This window comes from Pteropus medius, unplaced genomic scaffold, assembly GCF_902729225.1.
Source record: "Pteropus medius unplaced genomic scaffold, Ma_sr-lr_union100, whole genome shotgun sequence".
Taxonomy (NCBI): Eukaryota; Metazoa; Chordata; class Mammalia; order Chiroptera; family Pteropodidae; genus Pteropus; species Pteropus medius.
Window position 1 is genome coordinate 4,330,769 of NW_024345479.1, and position 26,868 is coordinate 4,357,636.

Below are 26,868 nucleotides of genomic sequence, written 5' to 3' on the forward strand. Positions count from 1 at the left end.
TAATGTTCTTATTGCTGTCGTAGGTGAGATAGAGACAGAAATTGCTGCCCAGCACCTCTTTTGAGTTCTCCATTTTGATGTGTATCATTCCTAGGGGCTAAGAGAGCCCCTAGGAATGGGGCTACTTGGCCATGAGCAATAGAGCTTCCACACTTCTGTTTTTATGTTGTCCTTCTTCATCTTCCCTCTACCTCTGGGAAAACAGCTTTCCCTGAAAAGAGCCCATGGTTGCTTTTAGGGCATCCTTTTCTTAGTATGGATGGCTCTTAGAAACAAGTTCCGTAGAAAGTGCCCTGACTGAAGGTGAAATAACAGGCACATTACTTGAGCACTTCCTATATACAAAGCAATTTGCTGGGAGACACAGACACATACACTGATCCATCCACTACATGTAACAAAAAGATCCTCTGCAGTCAATAGTTGCCTTTTATTTTTCTTAGAAGTGCTTGGAGCATCCATGTCTCACTAATATTTATTTTTGGTGGATCAAACAATATTTATGTGTGTGAAATGGGTGTATACAGTGAAGTCCTCTTCTTCACAAATTGGTATTATTTTATAGTAAAAATAATATATAGTCATAATCAGACTTATGAAGCAGTTAAATATATGCAGAATCTGTGCGGTTTTTTTTTTTACTTTATTTTTTAGGCAAGGCAACCCTTGGTTGACCTCACAGATTGCAAGGAACTTGTCAGTTTACAATCCCTTATTTTTTAGTTTTTTACACCTACAGCACCTGGTCTTCCAAAATGGTCTCCCTTCCAAGTACTAACCAGGCCTGACCCTGCTTAGCTTCCAAAATCAGTTAGGATCAGGCTTGTTCAGGGTAGCATGGCCATAGACAGAATCTGTGCTTTCTAAAAATTGTTTAATGAATAACAAATATTCAATGGTTAATGTGAGGTATACCTGGCTCCTGTTTCTCCTGAAGTTACAAAACACCATACATGACCTGCGTACAGGTAATAGCCCAATGGTATCTCAAGCTAACTAGTAGTCTCTTTTTTTCCACTGATTATTCAATCCTCTCCTTTTCCAGCCTGGGCATAGAAACTATCTGGACTTTCGTAAGTCATCAAGTTGCAGAGGCCTAGGTGGTTACAGAAAGAGCAAGCTTCAGAGATAAAATTTCTCTCACCTTCTTTTTCCATGGAGTTGAGAGTCCAAAGTCGAGTCATTGCTGTTGGACAGGACTGGGCAGGACTGGAGCTGAGGGCAAAGGTTAAAGTAGCTGCTGCTTGCACATGTTCTCCTAGGCTGCCTCCCCCTTCTCTCCAGAGTCCACACCCCAGATGCTGTAGATGTGCACTAGCTAGGACAGTGATTATAAATGGCTATTTAAATTTAATTTATATAAACATCCAGTTCCTAGTTGCAATAGCCACATTTCCAGTGCTCAACATCACATGTGTTAGGGGTTACCAGGTCAGATAGTGCAGATATTGAACATGCCCATTATTACAAGGAATTCTACTAGACAGCATTGCTGCAGGTGAGCACGCCCTCCATCTCAAATTTCTCTCATTCCTTTTTCTGCTTGCCAAGCTTGTTATTCAAATAAATCAAATGTCACCTCTAGCAAAGACTCTCTCTCTGACCAAACTTCAGTTAGGCTCCTCTGCCCCCTTTTCTCGACGAGGCATCAACTTTGGGCTTCTTTGTCTATCCTTGCCATGTTTGGTTTTAGAAAAAAACCCTGTTTAGGGAGAATGCTCCACCCTCGATATCTGATCAATCCCTATGCCGCCTTCAGCAAGAATCCCGTTAAGTCAGTTTAACAAGTCTCTTGATGTCTCTCCTTAGTAATTTTTCATCCACTGACCCCCTCACTCTGCTTGATGACTGTAAATCCCCACTTGTCCTTATTCTATTTGGAGTTGAGCACAATCTCTCTCCCCTATTATAATGTTCTTATTGTAATAGTCCTGAATAAAGTCTTTCTTACCGTTATAATAGGCTTCAGAATAATTTTTTCTTCGGCACCTCTCTTATGAAACTCTCCGTCTTGCCCCTAGAAAGAAATTAATTCTATGCTATCTTAGCACTGTGTAAATTACCCTTCGAAAGCCAATATCTTGTGGTATTATACTCATTTATGTGTTTGTCTTCCTTTATGGATCACTGAACTCTCATGAAGAGTATGAGTCAGAAGGCTAAGTTCAAAGCCTTCTCATGGCACTTACTAGCTGAATGAGCTTGAGCAAGTAACTTTATGTCTCTAAGCCACAATTTTCTCACTTGTCAAATGGGGATAATAAAAATGTTTCCCTTGTAATGATTAAATGAGACAATCCACTGTGTCCGGCACAGAGTAACTACATCCACCCCCAGTCTTTGTTTGATTCCATACCTAGCAATTGAAGATGGGAGTGAAAGATTTTCTTTCTAAGTCTGAAAATCAAGTCCCATTCCTTCACTATCTAGTTATAAAGGGCTGTACTTGCAGCCTTCCCTCGACACTCCTATCGGAAATAAATCAGACTAATTAATCTTTTTTCTTTTTTACTCTTTGCTGTCAAATTTAGCTCCACAAAATATCAGGAAAATAAGCTGTTGATAAGACCAAACTGAGTTTATTCTTACTGCAGTAATGAAAAACACTACCTTGACAGAGTGGTGGTAGTGGCTCAGAACAAAGTAGTGATATTGACTGAGACTTTGAAGTTTGGCTTGGGGGCAGGAGTTGATTTCAATTGGGTAAGATCATGATATAATAGTTTAGGATTGGGGGACACAGCAAAGCAAGGATTTTTAAACCAAGGATTCTAAGAATCTTAGAGTGTGCAGAATTGTCATGTCATGCTTTCTATTGAAAAGTTGGTGGTTTAGGAAGTTTATAAAATGAACAATGGATTTGCATTTTTAACTTTCAGGCAAGAGTCATGAAATATTATCATATTAATGTAGACAGTAAGCTGTGTAGGTGTAGGAGGTGTCAGTTCTCAGTGCTTTTTAAAAAGCTAATAAGTAAAATTAAGGGAAATGTATCCAGGATACTGACAGCACTTATCTCTGTAGACAGAGTTTAAAATGGAAGAGTATTATTTTGGTAACTCAGAAGCTGATTTGAATTTTCAACAGAAGCCTCACTCCCTGGTTTACTCATCATTTCCCACCATCTATTTATCTCAGTTGAATGTCTCTAGTCTTGTGAGAAGGCAGAATTAGAAATGCTCAGTCTCCTGCCTGAAACCTAAAGTGGCTTCAAGGTCATTAATTCTCCCATTAGATGACAGAAAGTTTCTTTCCATATTTAGACAGATGCTACTCCGTTGGAAAAAGGCACTTCTGAATTTAACCTTCCATAGATAGCAGTGTTAAAAAAAATTATTATTCTCACACTCATTAAAATGTAAGACTTTATCCAGAACTATTGAAATAGGGACATTACAACAGGAGAGAGAGATTGTGCTCAACTCCAAACACAATAAAGACAAGTGGATGGAAAATAACTAAAAGGAGACATTGAGGGTAAGGGGGATTCTTGCTAAACCAATGTAGGATTCTTGCTGAAGGCAGTCCAAGGATTATTCAGATAAAAAAGATGGGGAATTCTCTCTAAACTGACTTTCCAGGATTCTCGCTGAGTTTATTCTTACTGCAGTTAGGAAGCGCACTACCTTGACAGAATTAACACTAAAGAATAATTTCTTTATAGAAAAGGAATGATGAAACACAAAATCTAGGAAAATTGCTGGGTCTTCTTTAGAGGCAGGTGGAAGATATGGTTAACGCCAAAGGGAGTCTTCTCTATAAGACCCTTAGCGAAGTGTTACGGGGAGACAGGAGAAATATAAAGATGACATCTCTATGGTCCTTCAAAGTTTAAAGTGTTCTCATTTAAATAAATAAATAAATAAGGTGGTTTTTTTGTTTGTTTTTGTTTTTTAAGTAAGTAAACGACTTGATCTATGGGAAGAAATAAGCTCTTTGGGGTGAGCTCGCTGCTCCGGACGGGGGAAAACCACAGAGTGTAGTACCTGAGGATACCTAGGGCCCAGTCACCTGAACACTACAAGTCCCAGCAAGCACCGCGGTAGGGCGGGGGCTTGATGACCGTTATGACGTAAGAAGGGGGGTCAGAAGGGATAAGCTCTCCCTAAGATTTTTGGCCCCGCCCTGTTCCCTGCCCTGCCCTGCCCTGTTGCTGTTGCGCGGCTGCCGGCTGCTTCCTTGTGGTGAGTCCCTGGAATGAAGGGGGTTAATTAATGGTAGTTGGGCCCATAGTTCCCCCAAATCAGACTTCCAGTCCTGAGACAAGACTTCGGGCTGTAGAGGTGCGGCCGGTTTCGGTTTTCATCTCCTTTCATCTTTCTAGGGTGACAGTAAGTGGGAGTGGCGTCATGGAGCCCCTGGAGCCACTTCCGCGGCCCTGAAAGGCTGAGGGACAGTTTTCTTCCGAGGAAGGCAAGGGTTCAGTGCTTGTGACCAGGTGGGAGGCTTCTTGGGTGTTAGTGAGCCCCTCGGACAGGAGTGAGGATCTTGACGTCACGCCATCATGCCCCCTCTCGCGGACTGAGGACCTGGTGGTTCCTTAATCCTTGTCCTTAACATCATCCCCCTTTGCTTCGAGGCTGATGCGGGAGACTGCCGAGTCACCCTAGGCAAGTTACTTTCTCTTTGGGCCTCATTTTCCCTGTCTAAGAATAGGCTTGATATTCCTGAAGCCCCTTGCCTTCAGATGAGGCCTCTTTAATTGGAGGAGGTGTTCTCGGCCGCCGAGAAGAGAGCACCTGAAGTATAGTGACGTGCATCTTTACGGTGTTCTCCCATAGCTCCTCCCACCGCCACCAGCAGTCCAGTTTAGTTTGGAGGCTCATGTTCCCACTCACATTATGATTTCAACCTCTCCCCAGCACGTTAAGTTTTTTCTATCACTTGGATTCTTTGCTCCTGATGCAAGCCGACAGGTGGTCTTGGTTGGAGCTGAGTAAAATAATAAAGATGCTATAAAGTGAGTCCTCACAAGGTGGTCGTAGGTTTTGCAGCTTTAAGCTAACGGTGTATAAGTAAACCAATTTTTCCATAGGCTAATTGACATAAACGAGAATTAAGTTCCTATGGCAGCTCATAAACGTTAGAACTAAATGACATTGAACAAAATGACGTTATTTGAGGACCTTCTGTATAACTTTTCTCTGCTATTGCAAAAATCGTTTGAAGCAAAGGACTTTTTATGTAGTAAATCTCTGTAGATAGTGTAGAGCACATGATTAAGTACCACTCACGTGACTCACCTTCAGGGGTGTTTTCAGAGGGCCTCTATGTGAAACTCTACCCTTTAACAGACTTCACAGCTGTGGGATGGAAAGGACGCTGAGAAAGGTGGTCAGTAAGAGTTCTGTATCACTAACAAGTCGTATTGGCTTTCAAGCCATATAGTACAGCTAGGACTCTTTAAAAACTTTAACCGTGCTTATTGATATAATGCCATGCTTCCTTATTTTCTTAGATGAAGAGACAGTTAAAATGAACTCTTCTACTTCCTTTTTCTTTCACTCAGGATCATTATTATAGATGGAAAGTTTCTTAGAGATTCTCTAACCTGATTCATGCATATTACTGATGAGGAAACTGAGGCCTAAAAGAAGGTACTGTGACTTGGCCAAGATTTCAGAGCTTGTTGGTGGCAGAACTAAGACAGGAACCCAGGTCCCTTGGCTCCTAGCCAAGTCCCGTTTCTACCACACTCCAAACATCATCACTACCGTTGTCATTTCAGGGATTAGCATAGTCATTCTTTTCAAGGATAAAGTGTAAAATCTCAGTAAAGTAAAATGGAGATTTAGCACACACTTTTGAGCTTTTCACAGTTTCTTCTGGTTGCCTGCATCTCATGTCCCAGAACTATTTTTCAGTTCTTCCCTAGTACTGCTGGTGCTGTGGTGTTGTGGGATGAGGGCCTTCTTAGTACAAATTGGGAAGCCAGCCCAAACAGTTGTTCGTGAGTAGTATTTAAAGCTTCCTAGGGGTATAACAATTTTCTAAGGCACTCTGAAAGATTTTAGGTAAAGAACTAGAATGAACTTGGAAATTTTGAATCAGAACAAGTGGCCTAATAATTTGATGATCAGTGACTCTGTGTCTTTGCTTTTGCTCCCTGTCTCAGGCCATCTACAAACCCATTGGTATCCATTGTCAGTGTTTTCTAAGGATAGTGCTGTGTAAGCATCTCCTCCAGGGCCAGGGAGAAAAGGACTCAAATCAGTTCATCCAGTTGCTAATTGCTAATAGTTTAGGAAGCTAAGTAAGTAGAAGAATGAAGGAATTAGATTGATGTGGGTTTAGTTTTTACTTACCTTTGATTTTACTCTTCACAAATGAAGAATTGATTCGCCTTTCTCTCTTGGCTGTGGAAGCACTTAGTTTCCTTCTGTGAACTAATCCAGAGAAACTACTTACAGCCTTCATTTCTCTTGCATATTCCCACTGCTGTAAAAGGCTAATGTAAAAATGCTAGACATTCTTTAAGATAGAATTTTAGTTATTTTTAATAAAATTATTTAATAACTTTTTAATAACTTATTTAATAAAATTATTAAATAACTTTACTTAGTAAAGTTATTTAAGCATCAACTTAAATCATTCTTCGTGATTCAGCATAATGAGGAAACATCTTTGGGAAAATTGGTGAGTTGGTTTGGTTGAATATTTGCGTCAATATTGGTCAGAATCTGAACCAGGAAGCTTTACAACACTTGGAAATGTTTCTGCTAAAAAGCCTATTAGTGTAGTTTAAAGATTCACTCAGAATAAGCAGAAGTGGAACTAGCTGTTCTTCCTTTTCTTCGGGAGAACGTAAGAAAATCTATGCCCTCGTGGAACAGTCTTGGGAGTAATATATTAGGTTTGAAAAGCTCATTAGGTGAAAATGTGTCAGATTTTTTTAGAAGCCACCAGCCAGTTCAGGGGACTTATTTTAAAATACGTTGCCTATTATTGCCTTCCTCCTCTGAGGACCCTAATTCTTTTGGAAACTGAGCTGAAAAAAAAAAAAAGTCACAGCAATGTCAGAGTCCAAGTAAAGTGCCTGTGACAGTTGGAATCTGTATTATTTTCCCATGCCTGATGGTTGTTTTTAAAAATCTTTATTTGTTTTTCCTGGTCACTCCTTATGTGGCCAGTCTTTGACTCAAAGATAAGAGGAAGGAATTTGGTAGAATACCATTCCACAATTTTCAGGGTGCCTAATTCATCCCACTGCTTTTTCTTGAGTTAGTAGCTCTCTGTGCTTCTAAATTCAATTTTTGATGTTCTTATATTTTTTTCTCCCTCCCATGCCTCTATGGATATTGCCAGAATTAGAAGTGGATGGTAGACATATTCTCTAGTGGGAAGAGTGGTTAAAGGAGGGGGAAGTTGATGCTTAAATCATTCTAATTTTCTTTCTACATCCTCCCTGCCTCCCTCTACAAAAGGTCACTTCTAGGCTGCTTTGTCAGAAAGGCAATTTCCCATTTCTCCCAGGGAATTTTATCACTGGGAGGGAGGAAAGGTTTTAAAGATCGCTGACCTTAAAAATCAGTAGATACCTTCCTTCCAGGAAAAGGCAAATGAGGCACCACCTCACTCACTCAGTTCAGATTGGCATGGTACACATGGCCTTTCCAGCTTCAGCTTTAGTAGGAAGCAGCAAGGGAAGCCACTATGCCTCTCTCCTCGACCCCTTTCCTAGTTTTAACAGAGGAGAATTTTTATTTCAAGAATGATTGAGGTCTGAATACCCAGAGTGCCATTGGGTACCTTCTGTGAGTACTGGGAAGGTGATGGGATCTCTGAAATGAGAAACTTTATGGAGACTCTTACATTTTTGATAAGCAAGGAACCAAGACTGTTGACTTTTCCAGACAGGTTATTAGATTTTCAAATGAATGAAAAGAGATAAGTTTCTGTGAGCTAATGTACTCAAGCCTTGACGTGAACTCTTCCGCGTCATTTTGACTATATATGCTGGCCTTTCTTCAGTGTCCTGTTCATGAGCTAACTTACAAATTGTTTTTCTAATAATGAAAGAGAGGCTGTACCAAGCCCCCAAATCCTTGGCTGGTCTTACCTTTCACAGTAGCCTCCATTCGCAGAGCAGCTTGCAAAGCAGTTTGAGTGTGTGAAAGGTGGATAATGGAGTGTGAATTTTATGGGTCCTTAAGGAAATCAAATCTGTGCCTTTTGTTTTTTTGGCACCATGCCACTTGAACCAGCTCTGCCAGCTGAACCAGCCACACGAAGAATTGACACAGCACTTGGAGATTATCATCTCCTTATTCTATTTTAGAAAAGAGAAAGCTGAATTACATGCATATCTTATTCTTTCATTAATTGAATACTCAATTAACAATTATTAGGGGCTAGACATTATGTTATATATACAGGGGTGATAGTGTTATGAAGGAAAAGAACAGGGAGTATGGTACTTAGGCTAATTCGGACAGGCCCTGAAGTCACTCTTACCTGAGTGTTCTTCAGATCCATAGTCAAAGGACAGATTAAGTCATTTTACATGCTCAGATAAATGGTGCCCCAGGCTTAGAGCAGGGAGGATACGCTGTCCTCAGTCTGACTGGAGACCACTAGGAAAGATAGGGGTCCGAAGGCTGAAAAATCTCCCTGCTCACCCTCCCATAATATCTAAGAGCTCACACAGGCAACAGCTTATCACGAGGGACAAGTCTTGACCTCGACTGCAACATGATCTCTCGCTTCCTTAAGAAAACTGATCTGAGGTTTGAGGTTGAGGATGTGGTTAAACTGTGTCACAAACCAGAAAGCCAATACATTTTTTTCGTTCCTGAACTCACCTCCAAGAACAGATAGTTCAGTGCTTCAAAGTCTCCTTACCTCTTTCTCTGTGAAAGAAACTGACTTCTGGAGAAGTTGGAAGAAGAGGCCTGGTTGTTTAAGTTTAAAATAAAACCAGGAAATAAGTAGGGTGGGGCAGGGTTAGAAGAGCTACTGTTTTTGTTTTGTTTTATTATTGTACTTACTTATTTTTTAAATTGTACGTGTGCCTACAATCTTCCAACATGCTCCAACAGCTGAATTTGAAAGGTATCGTGTAGTGTTTGCAATGTACAGCTCCTTATCTATCTGCTGTTTAGAGCTGCAATATTGCTTTTATTTCCCAGTAAAATACCAGGTTGAAAATCATGGACTCACTAAATGTTAGACCAGGGAGGCACTTAGAAAACAGGGCATGTGACTTTTGAGGGGAGGGAAGTATCAGGTCTCAACAATTCACAAGACTTTCTTTGTGTCTCTTATGTATTGTTTACCTCCCAAATATTTTCCCACCCTTGATTGCATTTTATCTGTACTATGACCTAGAAAGGTGAAATGGGGATCCAAACTTGCTTGCTGTCTCTAAACATGGCATGCATTTTTCTGTTTCTTTGCTTTATGCATGGTATTTCATTCACCTGGAATTTCCTCACACCAAACCCACTCGTCAAAATTCTATACTTCCTTGAGGAGCTTATCTAGGATTCTACTCACTTTTGAAGCTTTTCTTCATTCTCCTTACCACTTTATTCTGCCATTCAACGTTTCTCTATTTTGTGTGATGTGCCCATCCTATGGCAAGTACTGATTTAGGGACGATACACTTTACGTTATCTACATTTTCTCAGTTATGCTCACAAAAAGCAAATAAAGTAGATGTTATTAGCCCTGTTTTACAGATGAGGAAACAGATATAGAGCCCAGTTGATTAAACTGCCTAAGATCGTACATTTAATAGCTAGTGAAGCTAGAATTTGAATTCCACCATTCTGATTTCAGAACCCATGCTTGTCACCGTTGCATGTCAAATAGTCCCTTTCTTTCATCCCTATCTTTCTTCCTGTGCCCATCCCCAGCTTTTAGCAGAGTGCCTTAATATATGGAAGGGCCCGATGATTACAGGATAAACGGAATTGAATGGAGAGGCTAAAATCTAGAAAAAATTGACATTCCAAAAGTCACAGGACTTATTGGGATGAAAAATCTAGACTTTAGGTCTTATAATTCCCAGCTCAGGTTATTTTCCTCTAGGCTGCTTTACTTAAGGCATTGAGAAGTAGGAGAACAAACTAGCTATGAGCAGAGAGAATAGGGGTATGTGAGGGTGGTGTTGCCTGTGGTGAAGAGGGAGGTCAAAGATATTCTCAGAAAATTCTTATGGCCTGGGAAGTTAAGAATGCAGAATGCCTCAAAGTGAAACAGAAAGCAAGTTGTATGATCTCAGTACTAGTCAGGCTTTTGCTTTTCCTGACTTGTCTGGATCGGAATGTTCCCTGGGTGAGAGCCCAGAAATCTCCAGTATTTCGGATAACCCTTTCTGAGCGTTGTTCTATCCCGTGTCTCATAACAGGATCCCCACCATGGAAGAGACAGTAGAAGACCCTCCCACATCAGCTGTCTTGCTGGATCATTGTCATTTCTCTCAGGTCATCTTTAATAGTGTGGAGAAGTTCTATGTCCCTGGAGGGGATGTCACATGCTATTACACCCTCACCCAGCATTTCATTCCTCGTCGAAAGGACTGGATTGGCATCTTTAGAGTAAGTGGTTAATTTAGTACCAAGTAACTGGGAACTAGAGGTGAATCTTCATTACCTGAGTGTGTATGACTATCTGTGTATTATGAATGTTTGCATATCATGTCTAGCCAATTTTAAAATCCTAGCACTTCCCCCTTTGCACACCAAAATGTGCTGTGGAACTCAAGTTTTAATTTCAGTCACAAGCTCAAATAAGAGGGCAAATTATACAACCCTAAGTTTTATTATGCTTTCAGAGACCAAATGTAAATTTTTAAAAATTATCCTATTTTGAAATATTCATTTATGACTTGATTGGGATAGGTGGTCTCTCACATAATTTCTGTGACTTTAGATATTATTTTCTTAATAGAGTGTTTAATTTGTTTTCATATGAGTATTACAGATCTGCAGAGAATGTTGAGAAGTTACCTAGTTCGACATCCTGCATTCAAGAAGTTTGTTCCTGAATAAGTGTCTCTTGCTTCTTTGTAAAGCTTTTCGAGGACAGGTTTATGAGGTCCCTCAGTGAACTCCTCCAGTGTCTGATCACCCTGTCAGTTCAAGTACAGAAATGATACTTTTTAAATTATAATCTCTGCTTCTCCCCCATCTGTGTTTGTCTCTGTCTCTGCTTCTCCCCCATCTGTGTTTGTCTCTGTGTGTCTTTCCCCTCTCTCGCTTTCTCGCGCTCTCTCTCTCTCTCACACACACACACACACACACACACACACACACCATAATGACAAATCTTCCTATTTCCCAAGACAGGAGATAAAGGTCAACTTTAAGTAATTTACACTGTTGAATCCCAATGTCAGTGACCTTTATTTTGACACCTCGGTGTGTGATATGCTAGTTTGCCAGTGCTGTTCATCCTGAATCAGACATCATTCTTGACTGCACTGTGAAGGATGCTTATTCGCATCCCTCATTGAGTTACTTTTTCTTGTGTGGAATTCCAAGCTAATTGATGGAGCCATGGCAGCTGATATTTAGAGGCAAGGATAGTAGACAACCAGAAGGACACTGGCAGCTACCATGACAAGTCCTGAGACTTCAGGATATTGAAACATTAGACCAAAAGATGTTCTACTACAGAAAACTGGCACATCAGAGTGTTTTCTATTTTGGAAAGAAAGTGGTAGTTGTTTTTTTCTTCCCCATATGTAGCAAAGCTGTCCAGTTGAACTTTCCACGGTCAGTACTGTCCAGTAGAAGTTTCCACAATGGAGCTATATACCTCACTGTCCAGCACAGTAGCCTCTAGCCACATGTGGCTATTGAGCACTTAAAATGTGCCTAGCGTGACCGAGTAACTAGATTTTAAATTTTATTAATTTTTAATCAATTTAAACTTAAATAGCCTGATGTGGCTAGTGCCTATCATTTTGGACAGTGCAGGCATAGAAAAAGAGAGGATTAAAAATGTACTTTTAGTCTTTGAAGTGTAATCTGTAACATTTTACGTTTCTGTTTTGCTTACACTGATTGTATTCCCCAAGCACTTAGCAACTTTCAGTGAGGACTTTACCATAAACCAAATGAAAATCTTGAATCTTGTGCTGTTTAAAAACATTTAAAAAATGCATCTTCATTTGAAATGCATCATGCATTTCAGAGATATTGCCATACCTCAATAAAGAAATCATGGTTAATCCAAAGAATGGCCTCTAATGTTCGTTGTCCATAAGGCCATTGATTTGAACACTTACCCTGAAGCCTGAAAGAAAGTTAAGACTAATAGAGAACACAAACTTTTTAAGAATATACAATGTGCTAGGTGTTTGATGAGATTGTGTACGTATGTGTGTGTGTTTCTAATTTAATCCTCACATCACAATAGCCTCCTGAAGTAAGTAGTAGTATCTCCACAGATAATATTAATGAACATATTCAAGACGGCGATTTTCTCAAGGCTGCCCAGTAAATGGTGAAGCAAATTTGCTGCACTCCCAAACCTCTGCTTTTTCTCCTCTATTATGCTGAATTCCTTTGAACAACAGATGGTTACCATGAGAATTCGAAGTTGACTGTGAATTTTTGTCCTTTGTATCTCACTTCTAAAACTCTCCCAGTGTTCTTTCAGTGTGGTCTTAATCGTATTGCTCAATTTTGTGTCAACCATACACTGCTACTTCCTGACACCAAGTAAGCACTCCTGAAACGTTTCTGAATGTGCAGTATGCTACATCTTCTCAGTGCAGCAAAAGCTGCCACCTGTGATGGAGCCTAAAGTGCATGGGAGTTGGCTCTCCTTCCTTCAGTGCATAGTTCTGTGCTCCAGGCTCTCCTTTACCTGGGCGTGTAAATGTGTCCAAGGCTTCAGAGAGGGGAGACACCATGCCATGAGTGGCAGACTGGGACCAGGACTACTCAGATGGAGGAGCCAAGGACAGAAATTGCAGGTGGCTAGAAGTTGTTTCCTTGTTCCAACACAGCAGTAATTCTTAGGCCTTTCCAGATGATATTTTGGTCACAATGCATTAAGAAACTCCAGGATGTAAATGAAGACTCCATAAAATTCCTACTTCCCACACCACTGCAGGCTGCAGTGGCTCTGAGATGCTTACAGCAATGGGGTGTGTATTAATGAGACACTAAAGCATGCCCTAGTATGTTCTGATGAGTTTTCAGTGTAGCCTTTTCAACCCTGCTCTGAATCCTTAATATATAAAAATGGAATTTATTTTCCATTCTTTTTCTTCCCACTGGGTTCAGGCAGGGTCAAAATATGGCAATAAATGTAATTTTGCTTCTCATTTGCTGAGTGTACTCCCTTTGAAGACACAATGGCTCCTTTTCTATTCTCCGGTGTGCTGTTATCTTCCAGATATGATTTGAGCCATCTTTTACCCCTCTTCACATTTAGTGAGAATATTTTCCACTTAGCCAGCTGTCTGCTCTGAGGCATATTTTACAGTATCCTTATATCTTATGACGTATTGCATTCGACACCTAGATGAGGCCTTTATGACTACCAGATTGTTGCTATTATTTTTATCACCAAAAAGTCTTCATTAAGCATGCATTAAGAAAAACACAAAAGGAAAGAAAACTGTATAGACTGGACTTAGTTATCTGGTGCCTTATAATCTGAGAAGCCTCTTGTCCCTCTACGTCCAACACACACATTATTCAAAAAATGCATTTTTAAAAAATACAGTAAGTAACCAGCTTGGCAGAGGCGACAACAATGAATTGAAGACAGGAGAGGGCAAACTAATGCAGAGAGCGGATCAGAAGTGCTTTCTGATTAAGAAGGTCCGAGGACACCATTGTAAGAAGAGAGTGGGACTAAGGTTCTCAATCCTAGAACTTCTCCCCCACAGTCCCTCTCAGTTCTCTGTCTGACTTGGAGATAGAATTTTTAGAACTCTTGTCCTGAATGTTGAGTGGCCAGTTTTCATTTCCTTCTAAGACATGTAGTTTGAATTCTGTGTGTGTTTTTAGTTATATCAGACATTTTGCAATGTATGGTTGTCATATCAAAAAACAAGATTTGATCCATGGTGGGTGGCTCTTGTCATAATGAACTCATTCTATTGTATTTATTTTCAACATAAATAAAAAATAAGTGCATTTTGAAAAAACGTAGTCCAAGTAAAGATTTTCCCCTGAGCACTTTCAGATGCCGAATGAAAGCCTCTTGTCATTGCAGGTGGGATGGAAGACAACCCGTGAGTATTACACCTTCATGTGGGTTACTTTGCCCATTGACCTAAACAGCGAATCGACTAAGCAACAGGAAGTCCATTTCAAAGGTGAGAAAAATACTGGATCAAAGGTGTTGGAGACAGTTAGCAGCCAAGACTAACTTACTCCCTTGAACTTGGGCTTTCTGGAGCAGATAAAAGGCTTCCAGATTTTTTAGTTTTCTGCATAGGCCTTATTTGAGATTACAAATCACTTTGTGTTTTCAGCTTATTACCTGCCCAAGGATGATGAGTATTACCAGTTCTGCTATGTGGATCAGGATGGTGTGGTCCGGGGCGCAAGTATCCCTTTCCAGTTCCGTCCAGAAAATGAGGAGGACATCCTGGTTGTTACCACGCAGGTCTGTAAACATCTCACCTCCATCCCTTCCTGCTAGTAAGAGTAGCAATTCTAGGATGGGATGGAATTTGAGTCAATAAGGTGTTATTGAATCTTTAACAGATACTTTTGAGAAGAACTTACACTGTACCCACTCAAACCCACTTAGGAATGACTTAGGAACATTAACAAGAATGAGAACAAGTGATTTCTCCTTTCTCTAAAGCTTCTGTAATTCAGTTGGAATTCTGTTATTCCCTGAACAGTTACTTAATTTTTGTCATCTCCACATGTTATCACCACAGTAAATAAATAAGCTCCTTTGAGGAGAGATGCACCAAATCTTCTTTGTATCTCAGTTCTGACCCAGAGCCTGTCATGCATGACTATTAAATTCATTTGCTCAGTCAGTTACTTAACAGGACACCTACTTTCCATCCAATACGATGGTAGGCACTAGGGATGCAGTGAAGAATCAATCAAAACACTGTCCCTGGCCTCAAACAGCGAGTCCAGTAGGAGAGACAAACAATACTAAATGTTTGCAAGAAAAATCTACATTCCTTTGTCATTTCACTTTTGATGGCTTTAATTTTATCTTTCTCATTAATGGTAGGCTCAGTGCTGCAATTATAGAGACATACTCTATTATCCCCCTCCCTACGTACTAAGGAGCTGCACCCATTTTGAGTACACAGATGTCACTGCAGTGAGTGGGAATTATCCAGACCCTCGCCATCTCAGGCTATATGAATTTTCTGCTAGAGGGATTTAAATATCCACTGAGCTATAAAGAGTCGAAGACAAATTTATGGAATGCTCTTCCATAGGGTGAGGTGGAAGAGATTGAGCAGCACAACAGTGAGCTTTGCAAAGAAAACCAGGAGCTGAAGGACAGCTGTGCCATCCTCCAGAAGCAGAACTCAGACATGCAGGCTGAGCTCCAGAAGAAGCAGGTATGACTGCTGGTTAAAGGTGAACTTGGAGTATGGAAATCAGATTGATGCTCTTATCCTGTGCTATTTTCTGTTTTGCTTGTGATCTTCTTCCCTTATGCTAATAACTTTGAATGGGCACAGTGTTAAAAGTTTTATATGGCTTGTTTTGCTTAAACTTCATGGCAAACCTTTGGAATAGATACAATTATTATCCCAGTTTTATAGATGAGTAACCTGAGGCTCAGAGAGGTTAAGTTATCTCTTACACAGCTAATTACTGATGGAGCCAGGATTCAAACCCAGGCAATCTGATGGCTTCTTCCCACTGCCTATTTATAAGTTGAAATAATTTACTCTGATTAGCTAGAAAGTAGACATCAAGAGAGAAGAGAGTAGTGAAGTAAGTTTGCAGGTTTTCCAAACTCTTTGCTACTTCTCTTTTTAATCACCCTTCAAATCAGCAGGTGGTGAATGAGAGCTGATAATGCTAAAAGCTAAAGTTTTCTCTAAAGACTATAAACTAATTACAGTGAGGTTATAGCTTAGACATTTCCAGAACACACAGACCTTGGCAATCGCCACCTGTAACGCCCTTGATCTACAGATGAGAAAGCAGACCCAGAGGAGAAGCAAGGAGGTCTGTTTCGTGATCACACTGGGTTTGGACTCACTTCTCTTGACTCCCAGTGCTCTGTTCTTTACACCATGCTGTCACACATGTGCCTATGCTATCCTCGACCCTGGGCTGGTATAGAGTGTGCACAGCCAGTCCAGGCTACAGACCTGGGCTATCTCAGGCAGTGAAATAACAAACAAACATGGCATAGGTGTACCTCACAACTTGGCTGTCAAGAACCAGCATCTGGCCAGGAGCCCTACAGCCCAGCTCACTTGCTAGATTCTAGCCAAGGAATCAGCGGGTCTAGGTTCTTGAGTTAGTTCTCATACATATTTGCGACCAGTTATTATAATGATGACAAAAGCCAGTATTTATTCAGCACCTACTGTGTGCCAGGTATTATAATTAAGCACATTGCTTCACATTATTCTTAGAACAGCCCTGCACCTCAGAGAGGTTAAGTGACTTCCTCAATGTGACAGTCTGTTTGTGGCTTTGGAACGAGCTGGGTTTTGAACTCAGATACTTTTGATGTTAAAGCCCAAGGTTTTGAGAGGTAGGATCATACAATGATTAGGAACCTTGTCTTTGGAGGCACACAGGCTGATTCTCTCACTTATTATTTGATGAACCAGAAGAAATTTCTTAACATCTCTGATGAGCCTCAGTTTCCTTTCCTATAAAAATGGGATTGATAATACCTTTTTTCCTCAAAGAGATACTAGTACACCCATGTTTATAACAGCATTTTTCTCAATGGCCAAAGGGTGGAGGTAGCCCAGGTATTCAGTGATGGATAGATGGATAGACATGGCATGGTGCGTACATACAATGGAATATTGTTAACCTTTAAAAGGGAAGGAAATTCCGACACATGCCGTAGCATAGACGAACCTTGAGGACATTATACTGGGTAAAGTGGGTCAGACACAGAGGGACAGATACCATATGATTCCACTTATGAGGTACCTAAAGTAGTCAACTTAACAGAAACAGAACGTAGAATGGTGGTTGCTAGGGGCTGGGGGGAGGGAGAAATAGGGGTCCGGTATTTAATTGGTACTGAGCTTCAGTTCTGCAACATGAAAAGAGTTCTGTGGATGAATGTGGTGATGGTTGTGCAACAATATGAATGTACTTAATGCCACTGAACTATATGCTTAAAAATGGGTAAGATGGTAAATTTTATGTTATATATATTTTACTATAATTTTTTTAAATGATTTTCTTAAAAGAAATGATTTTTTAAACTTATTTAAATCTTGGAACTAAAAGCAGGGAGTTATTATTGACATACAATGTTGGCTTCAGAAGTGCAGAATGGAATTGAGAAAAAAATCCTAATGTTTAGAACCAGTATGGTTGCCACTAGCCATCTGTGAAATGTGATGTATTGTGATATGCTGTAAGCATAAAATGTATGCCAGATTTTGAAGACTCGGTATTAAAAAATGTAAAACTTTTTTAGTGTTTACATATTGAAATGACATTTTATACATACCTGGTTAAGTATACTATTGGCAAAATTAATTTCATGTTTCTTTTTACTTATTTTAATGTGGCTAGTAACATTTTTAGATTACATATGTGGCTTTCTGAATTTATTGGACAGAACTTTTCTAGGAGAAAAGCAACGTTGTTTTATCCACTGCTGTCTCTGCAGTGCCAGAACAGTGTCTCGTGTAGAATAGGCACTTATTAAATGTTTGTTTAAGAATTAATGGGCAAATATATGCTCTAGTGGAAGAGAAATTAAGGTAGATGTGTTTTTTAAATGGAAATGACATATTAAGAACATTTCAATGTGGAATTCCTTTACTTGGATTATTTCATTCACTGTGTATCGTGCTATGCCTGACGTATAATACGTGCTCAGTTAATATCTGTTGGCTGCCTGAGATTCTAAAACTCTTAGAAATGGTTTGTCCCTTTGGAATTTCAATCTGTAGGAGGAGCTAGAAACCCTAAAGAGCGTCAACAAGAAGTTGGAGCAGAAAGTAAAAGAGCAGAAGGACAGCTGGGAAACTGAGCTGCTTCGGTGAGTGCGATTCTTGGATGGGAGGAACTGCTGTATTATAAACTCCCTTAGCATTCTAGAATTTGTTAGAAAACTGTCTTCCTATTATGACAGTGAGAGGTGTGATTCTCCCCTTTGAATCATGAGCTCTTTGATTCTAGGTTAGAGAATCAATAACAGAATGGTGAGGAGAAATGACGTGGATTCAGATATTAATGTTAAGTATTAAATACTTGCACTTTGCTGTCAGGAAGCCAAGATGAGACTAGTGGATTTTAAAAGAACTCTTCAGGCTTAAGGCCAAGGCAGCCTTTAATCATTGAAGGCCTGGGGAAGCCAACCTGGCATCAGCATATGTTTCACATAGTCATCTCATCTCCACCTCCTCAGACTGAAAGAACAAAACCAGAAGATAGCCTCAGAAAATGAGAAGATGGGAGTCAGAGTGGATCAGCTTCAGGTGGGTGATGCCAAACCTTTGCCCAAGTATGTTTCTTAGCCTTGCCACCACTCCTCTCTGATGGCCCAGAAAGATGCATTTCATTGTAATGAGTGCCTAATGGTGTACCTTTCAAAGCATCAGGCTAAAGTTTCAGAGTATGTGTTTTCTATTCTTGATCCCTCCCCGTCCCCTCTTTTTTTATGGTCACAGCTTACAAGGAACTGAATAATTTATTCAGTTTATATTTATCATGAGCTCCAATGGATAACTGTCATCTATACCAATGGTTTTCAAACTTCTTTCTTTTAGCTACAAAATCTTTTCAAGCAATTCTTACTCAAAAACCTGGAATGTAAAGCAGAGAGCACAACTGTTCTCTTTTTGGGAAGCTGTGCCTTAAAGAAGGGCTTTAAAGAATGATTTGTCGAATTTTACTCAGTCAAGTCTTAGATTCTTAGGTTATAATATAAGGCTGAAAAGTGAAGAAGTTTTAAGGGATATTTAGTAGTTGGAGTTGCTAGGGAACACACATCTCTTTATGTCAATATACATTAAAGCATTGTTCCTGGTTAGTTTTCCTTCTTTTATATCTTGGTCATATTCACTATTTTTGCCTTAGGCCCAGCTGTCAACTCAAGAGAAAGAAATGGAAAAGCTTATTCAGGGAGAACAAGATAAGACAGAGCAGTTGGCGCATCTGAAAAAAGAAAATGGCACACTCTTCCTCAGTTTAACTGAACAGGTAGAGTCATGAAAGAAAATAACATTTTTAGGCATTTATAAAATAATATATACATTGTTCTTTCTTTATCATATCCCTGGATATTACTGGCTCTGGAAAGGGTCTTAGAGGAAGCCATCTGAAATGAGGGCTCTTATGACTTTTCTCAGAAACTATTAAGTGAAGACTTGCTTCTTTTCTGCATCCTGCTTGTTTGTTAACTCAGCCGGCCCTTCCCCAGTGCGTGCATGTGTTTGTATTTCTGTGTATGCACACATGTGTCTGTATTTTTCCAGCAGTGGTAATGAAATCTGTTTTTGTGCAGAGGGAGCAACAGATGAAGCTCAAGCAGACAGTGGAGGAGTTGAAGCAGAAAGAAGCTACTGCAACCAAGAAACAGCAGGAGTTAACGGCATGTCTGCCTTTGGGTGACTGTGTGGGTGGGAGCCTGCAGAAAGGAGGGGATAGGATCTATTTTTAGGTGATGGAAAGGAGACACAAGACAGGATAGAGTAGCACTTACCTCTGGACATTTTGTACTCTACCCAAAAATACAGAGAATCTGCTAGTTACAAATGTTTAGGAGAGGTGGGCATTTCTAATGTATGATGGGTGATAAAAGAATATTGGAACTTAAACTTCATGACAGGTTGTAGGAAATAGAGCCTTGGGCTAGGAATCACACAGAATAACTCCTATCCCCTTCTTAAAGAGTTATCATGCAGGCAGGCAAATTAATAATTATAAAGTTGAGCTCTACGATTAGAAAATATTACAGGTGGCTCCATAGTGTAGTGGTTAGCACATCTGCTTTACACATAGAAGGTCCTGGGTTCACGCCCTGGGTGGAGCCATGGAACATACCCCGGGGGCACCAGGCCCCAGGTACACACCATGAGTGGGTAGGAGGAGACGCCACTCCTTCAGAGATCCAGTTCTTAAGGGGAAACAGCATCATCCATAGGTCAGAGGTGGAAGTGGAGTGGGGCGGGGCGCGTGGAATTAAAGAGGGAGAAAAAAGAAAAAAATTACAGCAAGTCAAAGCATAATTGACTAAGAATTTCCTATTATTAGTAATATATTATTGGAAAAGAGGCCTCATAGTGATGACAGGTGCCCAGACGCCCCATTTTCTGAGCTGATGTGAGAGCATGAGAAATCCTGATGTCTAGCGGATATCCAACTATTAGGATTGTAACTGGTATCATAAGTGCACCATTCATTCATTTACTCATTATTCAGTCAGTTATTGAGTACCTACTATATACTGTCATTTTAGCCTGATATAATAAAGAGTAAAACAGATTGAAAATCAACAGCTCACAGATTAATTTTAGCCCACAGAAATGTTTTATTTGGCCTACATAGTGTTTTGGTTTTTTTTTTTAATTGAATTAATTATCAACACTTAAAAATGAGAATATTTGCCATAAAAAATTGCATTCCAGCTTCTCTTGACAAATTCGAGGATCTGGAAACATTGAGCCCACATTCCTGCACTGTAGCAATCTCTGGAGCTAAGTAGCTGCTGTGCGTGCTATGCCTGCTGCACCCTTTAGATGGACCACATGTTCTCCACTGGGCTGCAGTCTTCACCGTTCAGCTCCTTCATTCGGCTCCTTCCTGTAATTACATTGCTTGCCTGGCCCCTCCCTATAGGCATATTTGAATTTGTGACCTCTAATGTGGCACAGAAATTACTGTTTTAAATTATAGCCATTCAAAGGTTTGAACCTTCTTGTGGCAGGTATGGGTTTCCTTGGTTTTCATGAAGTATTTTTCAAGACCCAGGGGCTCCCTCTCCAGCCGTCCGATAGCAATTCTTTATTCCTCATGCATCTAGAAGGCCCCTAACTATGAGGACTATGTGTCTTGTACTTTAGGAGCCTAAGAACAAGAAAACAGCAGTGGAGGAGCAGTTAGTACAAGAGGTGGAACACCTAAAGGCAAAGGTAGAGGCCGGGAAAGCCTGTTTCTTAGAGAAGTACAAAGAGTGTCAACGACTCCACAAACAGATCAGGCAACTCAGGGCTGCTGCACTGGTAGGTGACAGAGATAAAGGGGCCCAGGAAGCAAGGGGTGTGAAGGTTTGTGGTTCTTAGACCAGGCCCAGAGGATTCTACACTCTTGTTAAGGAGAGAAATTTATATTTCTGCTAAAAAGAGGAGGGATAGAGTGTGTGGCCAGAAACAAGCCTTGAAATCCCCGGAAATAGAGGGCCAACTCAGCCATGGGTCTCAGGGAAGGCTTTGGTAACTACTGACAGGTTTCTGTGCAGACTCAGATAGCCCTTTCTTATTTCTGCCTTTTGAGGAAGTGAAGCAGGACCTGAAGAGCCAGCAGGAGCCAATGGGGATGGGGAGCCAGGAGCCTGCAGTCAGCACTGTCATCGGGTAGCCCCTCTCGCATTACTACCTCAGGGTCGGCTAGAAGCGCACAGCAGTTTGGGCACCAGCATTCAAATAAAAAATCTTGGAAAAAAAAAAAAACACAACTAATAGGATTAGCTTAAAGTGTTTTTGTGAGGTCTGCGCATGTTTGTAGGTAGGAGATGGGAAGTGTTGAAGCATGCCTAGGTTTGGGTCCATGAAACTAGTCAGGTCAGCCCATCATACTGGGAAGCCCAAGACCCCTGTCCGGGTTCCTGGTAGCCTTGGGGAAATGCCTTCCAGGGTTCCTTCTTCCTCAGTGTAACTTGAGTCCAGGTGCCTGTGCTCACTCCGGGAGGAAGTCATGCTAAGGTAACCCTAAGTGTTGATGGAGATGTTTATTCAAGACAAAGATGATTGTGTCCATGGTTAGGTGGGGTTCAGCAAGGCTTCATTTATTCCTAATTCCGACAAATCGGTCTTGAGGTTTTCTCCAAGCTTACTTTTTCTCTCTTTGGTCACTTATACTCCCAGCTAAACCAAGAGCAACCAACATCTCAATGCCAGCCCAGGCCATTAGGCATTTTAAGTCCCTTTTTTGTTAGTTAGCATCCCCTCCATAGAATCACTCCCCCACCCCCACCCCACTTCCCTTCTTCCCCACCTCAGTCCCCCCACCTCTAAGTGAGCCTTGTTCTCCCCACCTTGGATCCTGGTTACATATGCCATCCTAAGCCTCATTTTTTTTTTTTTAAATTTTTGACAGGACCAGAACTTTGACTTGTCAAAAAGACTGAGTGAAAACAAGATTATGTGCAATGTTCTGCAGAGAGAGAAAGAGAGAATGGAAAGAGAAAACGATGTAAGTGTGTAAAAGGGTAGAAAACTCCAAGGTTTTAAGGGGAAGAGCAGGGTGACCCAGAGATGTGGTGACAAAGTAAAAAGTTAAATGAAAGAGCCCCATCTGGGACAGTGGGCGAAGATAGTTGCTTCTAAACAGAGTAAACTTAATCTGGTTTCCTGATCTCCCACAAAACCCTCTCTTTGTTCAATAACAAACTCGTTTGCCATGGCAGTAGTAAACTTGAAAGGAACAGCCTCGATGAAGATCTAAGTTACTATTTTTGGTTTTAACTTCACCACTCTTGTAAGTTTTGTCTTTGGAGGATAATATCCTCCGTCAGTTATGCTAGCTGAGGAACCCCTTTCCTTTAGCACAACTTTTTCCTTTTTCTCTGCTGCCAAACCAGGAGCAGAAGTGGTGGTCTGTACCAGTACTGGACCCGTGGTAGGACCCTAATAAATGCTGTGCATTCATTCATTCGTTCGTTCATCAGTTCATTCATTCATACAACTAGTATTTATTTTCTGCTGTGTGTTAAGCACGAGTTGTTATTATAATTGAGGATGATGGCAGCAAATGAAGTGGTTGCACTTGAAGTCACTGTCATGCTCTTACCAAGCATCAAAGAGCAGGTGTCCGTGCATTCTGGCTGTGCCTCTAACAGTTCTCCATCGCCACCCTCTCTGTAACCATCCTGGGCTGTGCCTCCAAGTGATCATTTCTGCTTTTGGTTTTATTTATGCCGGTGTGTTTCAGTATTACAGAAGGCATCTGTTATCTGTTTCTTGCCATGTCATTCTCAACCTCTTGATCTAGATAAGTGTACTTTGACTTTGAAATCCCTGTTTTCATGGGACAGTCTGATGGGGCTGGGCAGGGGTGGGGAGGGTGAGCACACACAACTTACAAGAAGGCAAAGATCTGATATTAGGAATCTTTGTTAAGAACTATACTAAAGCCCTCTTAAGATGCTAAGGGGCAGTTTACTAATTTTCTTTTTTCTAATAACTTTAATTCTGTCTGTCCCCCATTGTAGCTTATTCTTTCTTGTTCTCTCTCATTTCCTCCCTTCCTCTATTCTTTCCACCCTCTTATTCTCTCTGTTGGTATACCCATTTGATGAAATAAAACATGAAGAAGGAAAAATTGTATCAGATGAATAGTCACATTGTGTAAGAAAATTGTTCTAGGAAGGAGACTTAAAGAAGCATTTTACTCTCAATGTGTAACAGTTTTAGTCTTAATATAGCTCCTGCCACCCTCATATATCCACATAACTTTTGTACCCCTTTGAGCTGGTATGTATTTAGAGATTCAACATTCTTTTTTGCATTAATCTAAAAAAAATTCAGTATGTGTTTAAATTCAAATATTAAGAAGTCAGGTCTTTGGAGTATGGAGGCTACTACTTCCCCTTTTGAAAAATCATGGTTTATCATTTCCTGGGCTTCTTCAGTACCACATTGTTAACTGAGAACAACCTGTAATGGGCATCCCCCTGCCAGCTCCTTGGGATCCTTCTTTGTTTTTGTCTTTCAACATGTCTCTATAAATATTCTATCTTTAGCTTTTGAAGAGAGAGAACAGCAGATTGATGAGTTACATGGGTCTGGACTCTTTGCCATACCAAATACCTACTTCAGATCAAGGAGGTGCAGGACAAAACCCAGGACTTGTCTATGGAAACCCATATTCTGGTAAGACGACTTTGCCGTTCAAGCTGAAAGGCCCTGCCTGCATCTCTTGCCCCCACTAAATTTTTTTGTGTCTGAAATGCTAATTAAGACCAGCCTCATTGTTAAGACATTCTGGGCAGAAGCTGAGGACCCAATAGAAAGATTGCCAGGCGAGAAGTGTTAATTGAGAAATAAATCTGAATCCAGAAGACGCAAATCAAATCATTCGCCTAGAGGCAGCAGACACAAATTGAGTCCCGTGGCTATATTCCAAATATATAAATCAGAGAAATGTCTCTGAGTGGAAGATATACACATACAAAGCTGAGGAAGCTAATTAAGGTTTAGAAATGGAAGCACAAGAGGGTGTAATGCTGCCCAGGAATGGGCAGTGACACTAGCCACCCGATGGCCTGACCAAGGGTAGCAGGTGTGTGTTCCACAGAGACCCCCGGGTGGTTTGGAGGGCTGGAAATGGAGATGACAACCACTCTTGTCACTCAGAGACTGGGGATCAGATGTCCTTGCTAAACAGGGAACTTTCCTCTTTTGTCTCCAAAAGCGATATGAGACCTCATTTGCTTTTTTGGACAGTTTAAAACAGTCGTATTCCTTCAAGAGTCACAATGAGATCTTTGCAACAGGCAGTACAAGTTTTCTTTTTCTTTTAAAGTTTTATTTTTCTTTAAAAATATTTTTAAGAATTTTGTTTGAAAAATAACTGCACAGATTCAGTCTTAAAATCTATTCTCACACTGTTTCCTCGTTAGATTTTTACTGTTTTTATTAAAATCTCATTTTCCACATACTGAAAATAGGTTTATTGTTGTTTCTGATTATATGATGTATACATGGCTGTTGAAAATAACACTTCATTATTTTTTCCTTTTTTCTCTCATCATTGACCTAGATCCCTTCTATCAGAAGTATTGGTTTATATGAGAGGTAGAGGCAGTGGGAAGAAAGGGAACAATGGGATTTACAGAAAACTGCTGCTACAACATAGTTGGGGAATATAGGGATGATGTTTTTTCATCGAATGAAATCTTTTTTATTATCCTCAGGTATCCAAGAAAGTTCTGCCCCCAGCCTGGTAAGTGTTTTGAGTCACGAGATTGAGCACATCAGATCCTTAAGAAAATTTCCCTTCCTGCTCATAAGGAAACTGGTTCATTTTGATAATTCCAGAAAACAGCTGGATCAATTTGTTCAGTGCCCAAATCTGAGCGAGCCTGTTGGGGGCGGGGGGGAGAAGAAATCACAGTTCATCCATCAGCATTCTGCTCAAGATACATCTCCACTGTGAGCTAAGTTTGGTAGCAAGACTAGGAAAGAGATGTGAACTAGGCAGCTAGCCAAACAAGCTATTTGACTAATATTAGGTCCTTTTGATCCTGGGGTTAGAGAAATCCCTAGTGAGTACCTCCAAATGTGAACTTATTCATTCATCTATATTTTGAGCACCTACCATGTGCCAAGCATCGTGCTAAGTGCTGTGGATGTAGTGAAAAGTAAGACAGACATGGTCTCACTTTTTTACTGACCCCTTTGTTCTTCCTCCCAGCTCCCTCTCAAGAAGTGCCCCACCTGCAAATCAGACATCACTGATGACATTTTCGATCACACCTTGGAACAGCAGCACATTCAAACCCTTTATTTGAATTGTCCCATTTGTGACAAAAGCTTCTCAGCAAAAGAAAAGCAAATCTTTGAAGACCACGTGTTCTGCCACACTTTTTAAGTGTCCTCGCCTCTTGGATCTATATACTGTACATAGATTTTATAGAGTACAACCTATGGCTTCTACTATGAGTTATAACCCAAGATCCTGCCTAACCTAAAATTATTAAGGATTTACTCAGTCCTGCTGCCCTAAAGGTAGAGTCATGTGGATTATCTGAAAAATACTATTAAGGGTTGTTACTTCCATCCATGTGCGTTACCACTTTTTAAAGCACGTAACTGTCCACCTCTTGCCTACGATGCCCATTCTTGCAAGAATCTCTAGTACAAGGTCTCTGGGATGGAACTGACCTGGCCGTTCACAACAGGCTTGACCCAAATACTAAGTGATTATTTTTCCAAGTTGTCCCACGACCACTCAAGATCAGGCCTTGAGTGTGTTTTATACTCATTCCTCAGTGTTAACCCTGAGGCTGGAGATTGACCAGAGGTCGAGAATTTCTTCGTCCTCTTCCTCAGGCCTCTTTCTCCAACTGATTGTAGTAGACTAGCCAAAAATGGCATGGCAGAGAACTCAGGCATCCATTTTGGATACCAAAGGCTTCTTATCTTGATTTCTCAGCTCCCAATAGAAGCATCTTATTCCTTAACCATGGACATGAAGAATTTATTTCAATCACAGAAAGCCTTCTTTCTGGATACCTATGATTGACATTTTCTCCTTTTTGATTTTTCCTGTGCACATAACTTTTATTTGTTGTTAAGCCTTTCTTCATGATTAGTAGGAGTGGTTAGAAACTGTATGAGTTTGCAACTTTCCAAGCACTGAGTTTGAATATGGATAGGTCAGAATAATGAAAATTAATGTTAATCTCTTTAATACTAAAAATAAACTAGTCCTCTGTTTCAGGGACTTTGATAATTTAAAATAAACCTTGAGTTTGTGGTCTTTTTAAGCTTATGGGAAAAGTTTAATCAAAAGGATGTGGGAAGTGTGGACCCCA

The 26,868-nt window shown here is 40.5% G+C and overlaps 1 protein-coding gene and 1 pseudogene across 4 annotated transcripts; one reads left to right on the top strand and one right to left on the bottom strand.

Annotated features, from left to right (window-relative positions):
* Positions 1-730: 730 nt before the first annotated feature.
* Positions 731-849, bottom strand: LOC120611379 (uncharacterized; annotated as a pseudogene).
* A 3,197-nt stretch (positions 850-4,046) lies between these two features.
* On the top strand, positions 4,047-26,797 carry CALCOCO2 (calcium binding and coiled-coil domain 2). Of its 4 annotated transcripts, XM_039873746.1 has the most exons (13): positions 4,047-4,184; positions 10,352-10,541; positions 14,182-14,284; positions 14,444-14,577; positions 15,386-15,511; positions 18,062-18,150; positions 18,520-18,589; positions 19,191-19,313; positions 19,618-19,704; positions 22,428-22,523; positions 24,073-24,202; positions 25,246-25,274; positions 25,746-26,797. In XM_039873746.1, the coding sequence occupies exons 2-13, from the start codon at positions 10,362-10,364 to the stop codon at positions 25,920-25,922; spliced, it is 1,344 nt and encodes a 447-aa protein (XP_039729680.1). In that variant the 5' UTR covers positions 4,047-4,184; positions 10,352-10,361; the 3' UTR covers positions 25,923-26,797. The 4 variants fall into 4 exon arrangements, with proteins under 4 accessions (XP_039729680.1, XP_039729681.1, XP_039729682.1 ...); XM_039873747.1 differs by lacking the exons at positions 4,047-4,184; positions 19,191-19,313 and adding an exon at positions 5,575-5,597; XM_039873748.1 differs by lacking the exons at positions 4,047-4,184; positions 24,073-24,202; positions 25,246-25,274; positions 25,746-26,797 and adding exons at positions 5,575-5,597; positions 21,176-21,334; positions 21,606-21,685 and having other exon boundaries at positions 22,428-22,506.
* Positions 26,798-26,868: the final 71 nt, after the last annotated feature.

Coding starts and splice junctions, on each gene's coding strand:
- CALCOCO2 (XM_039873746.1), top strand. CDS start 10,362: ATGGAAGAGACAGTAGAAGACCCTCCCACATCAGCTGTCTTGCTGGAT. Junction 15,512..18,061: donor CTGAGCTCCAGAAGAAGCAG/GTATGACTGCTG, acceptor TTCAATCTGTAG/GAGGAGCTAGAAACCCTAAA. Junction 19,705..22,427: donor AGAAACAGCAGGAGTTAACG/GCATGTCTGCCT, acceptor AATTTTTGACAG/GACCAGAACTTTGACTTGTC.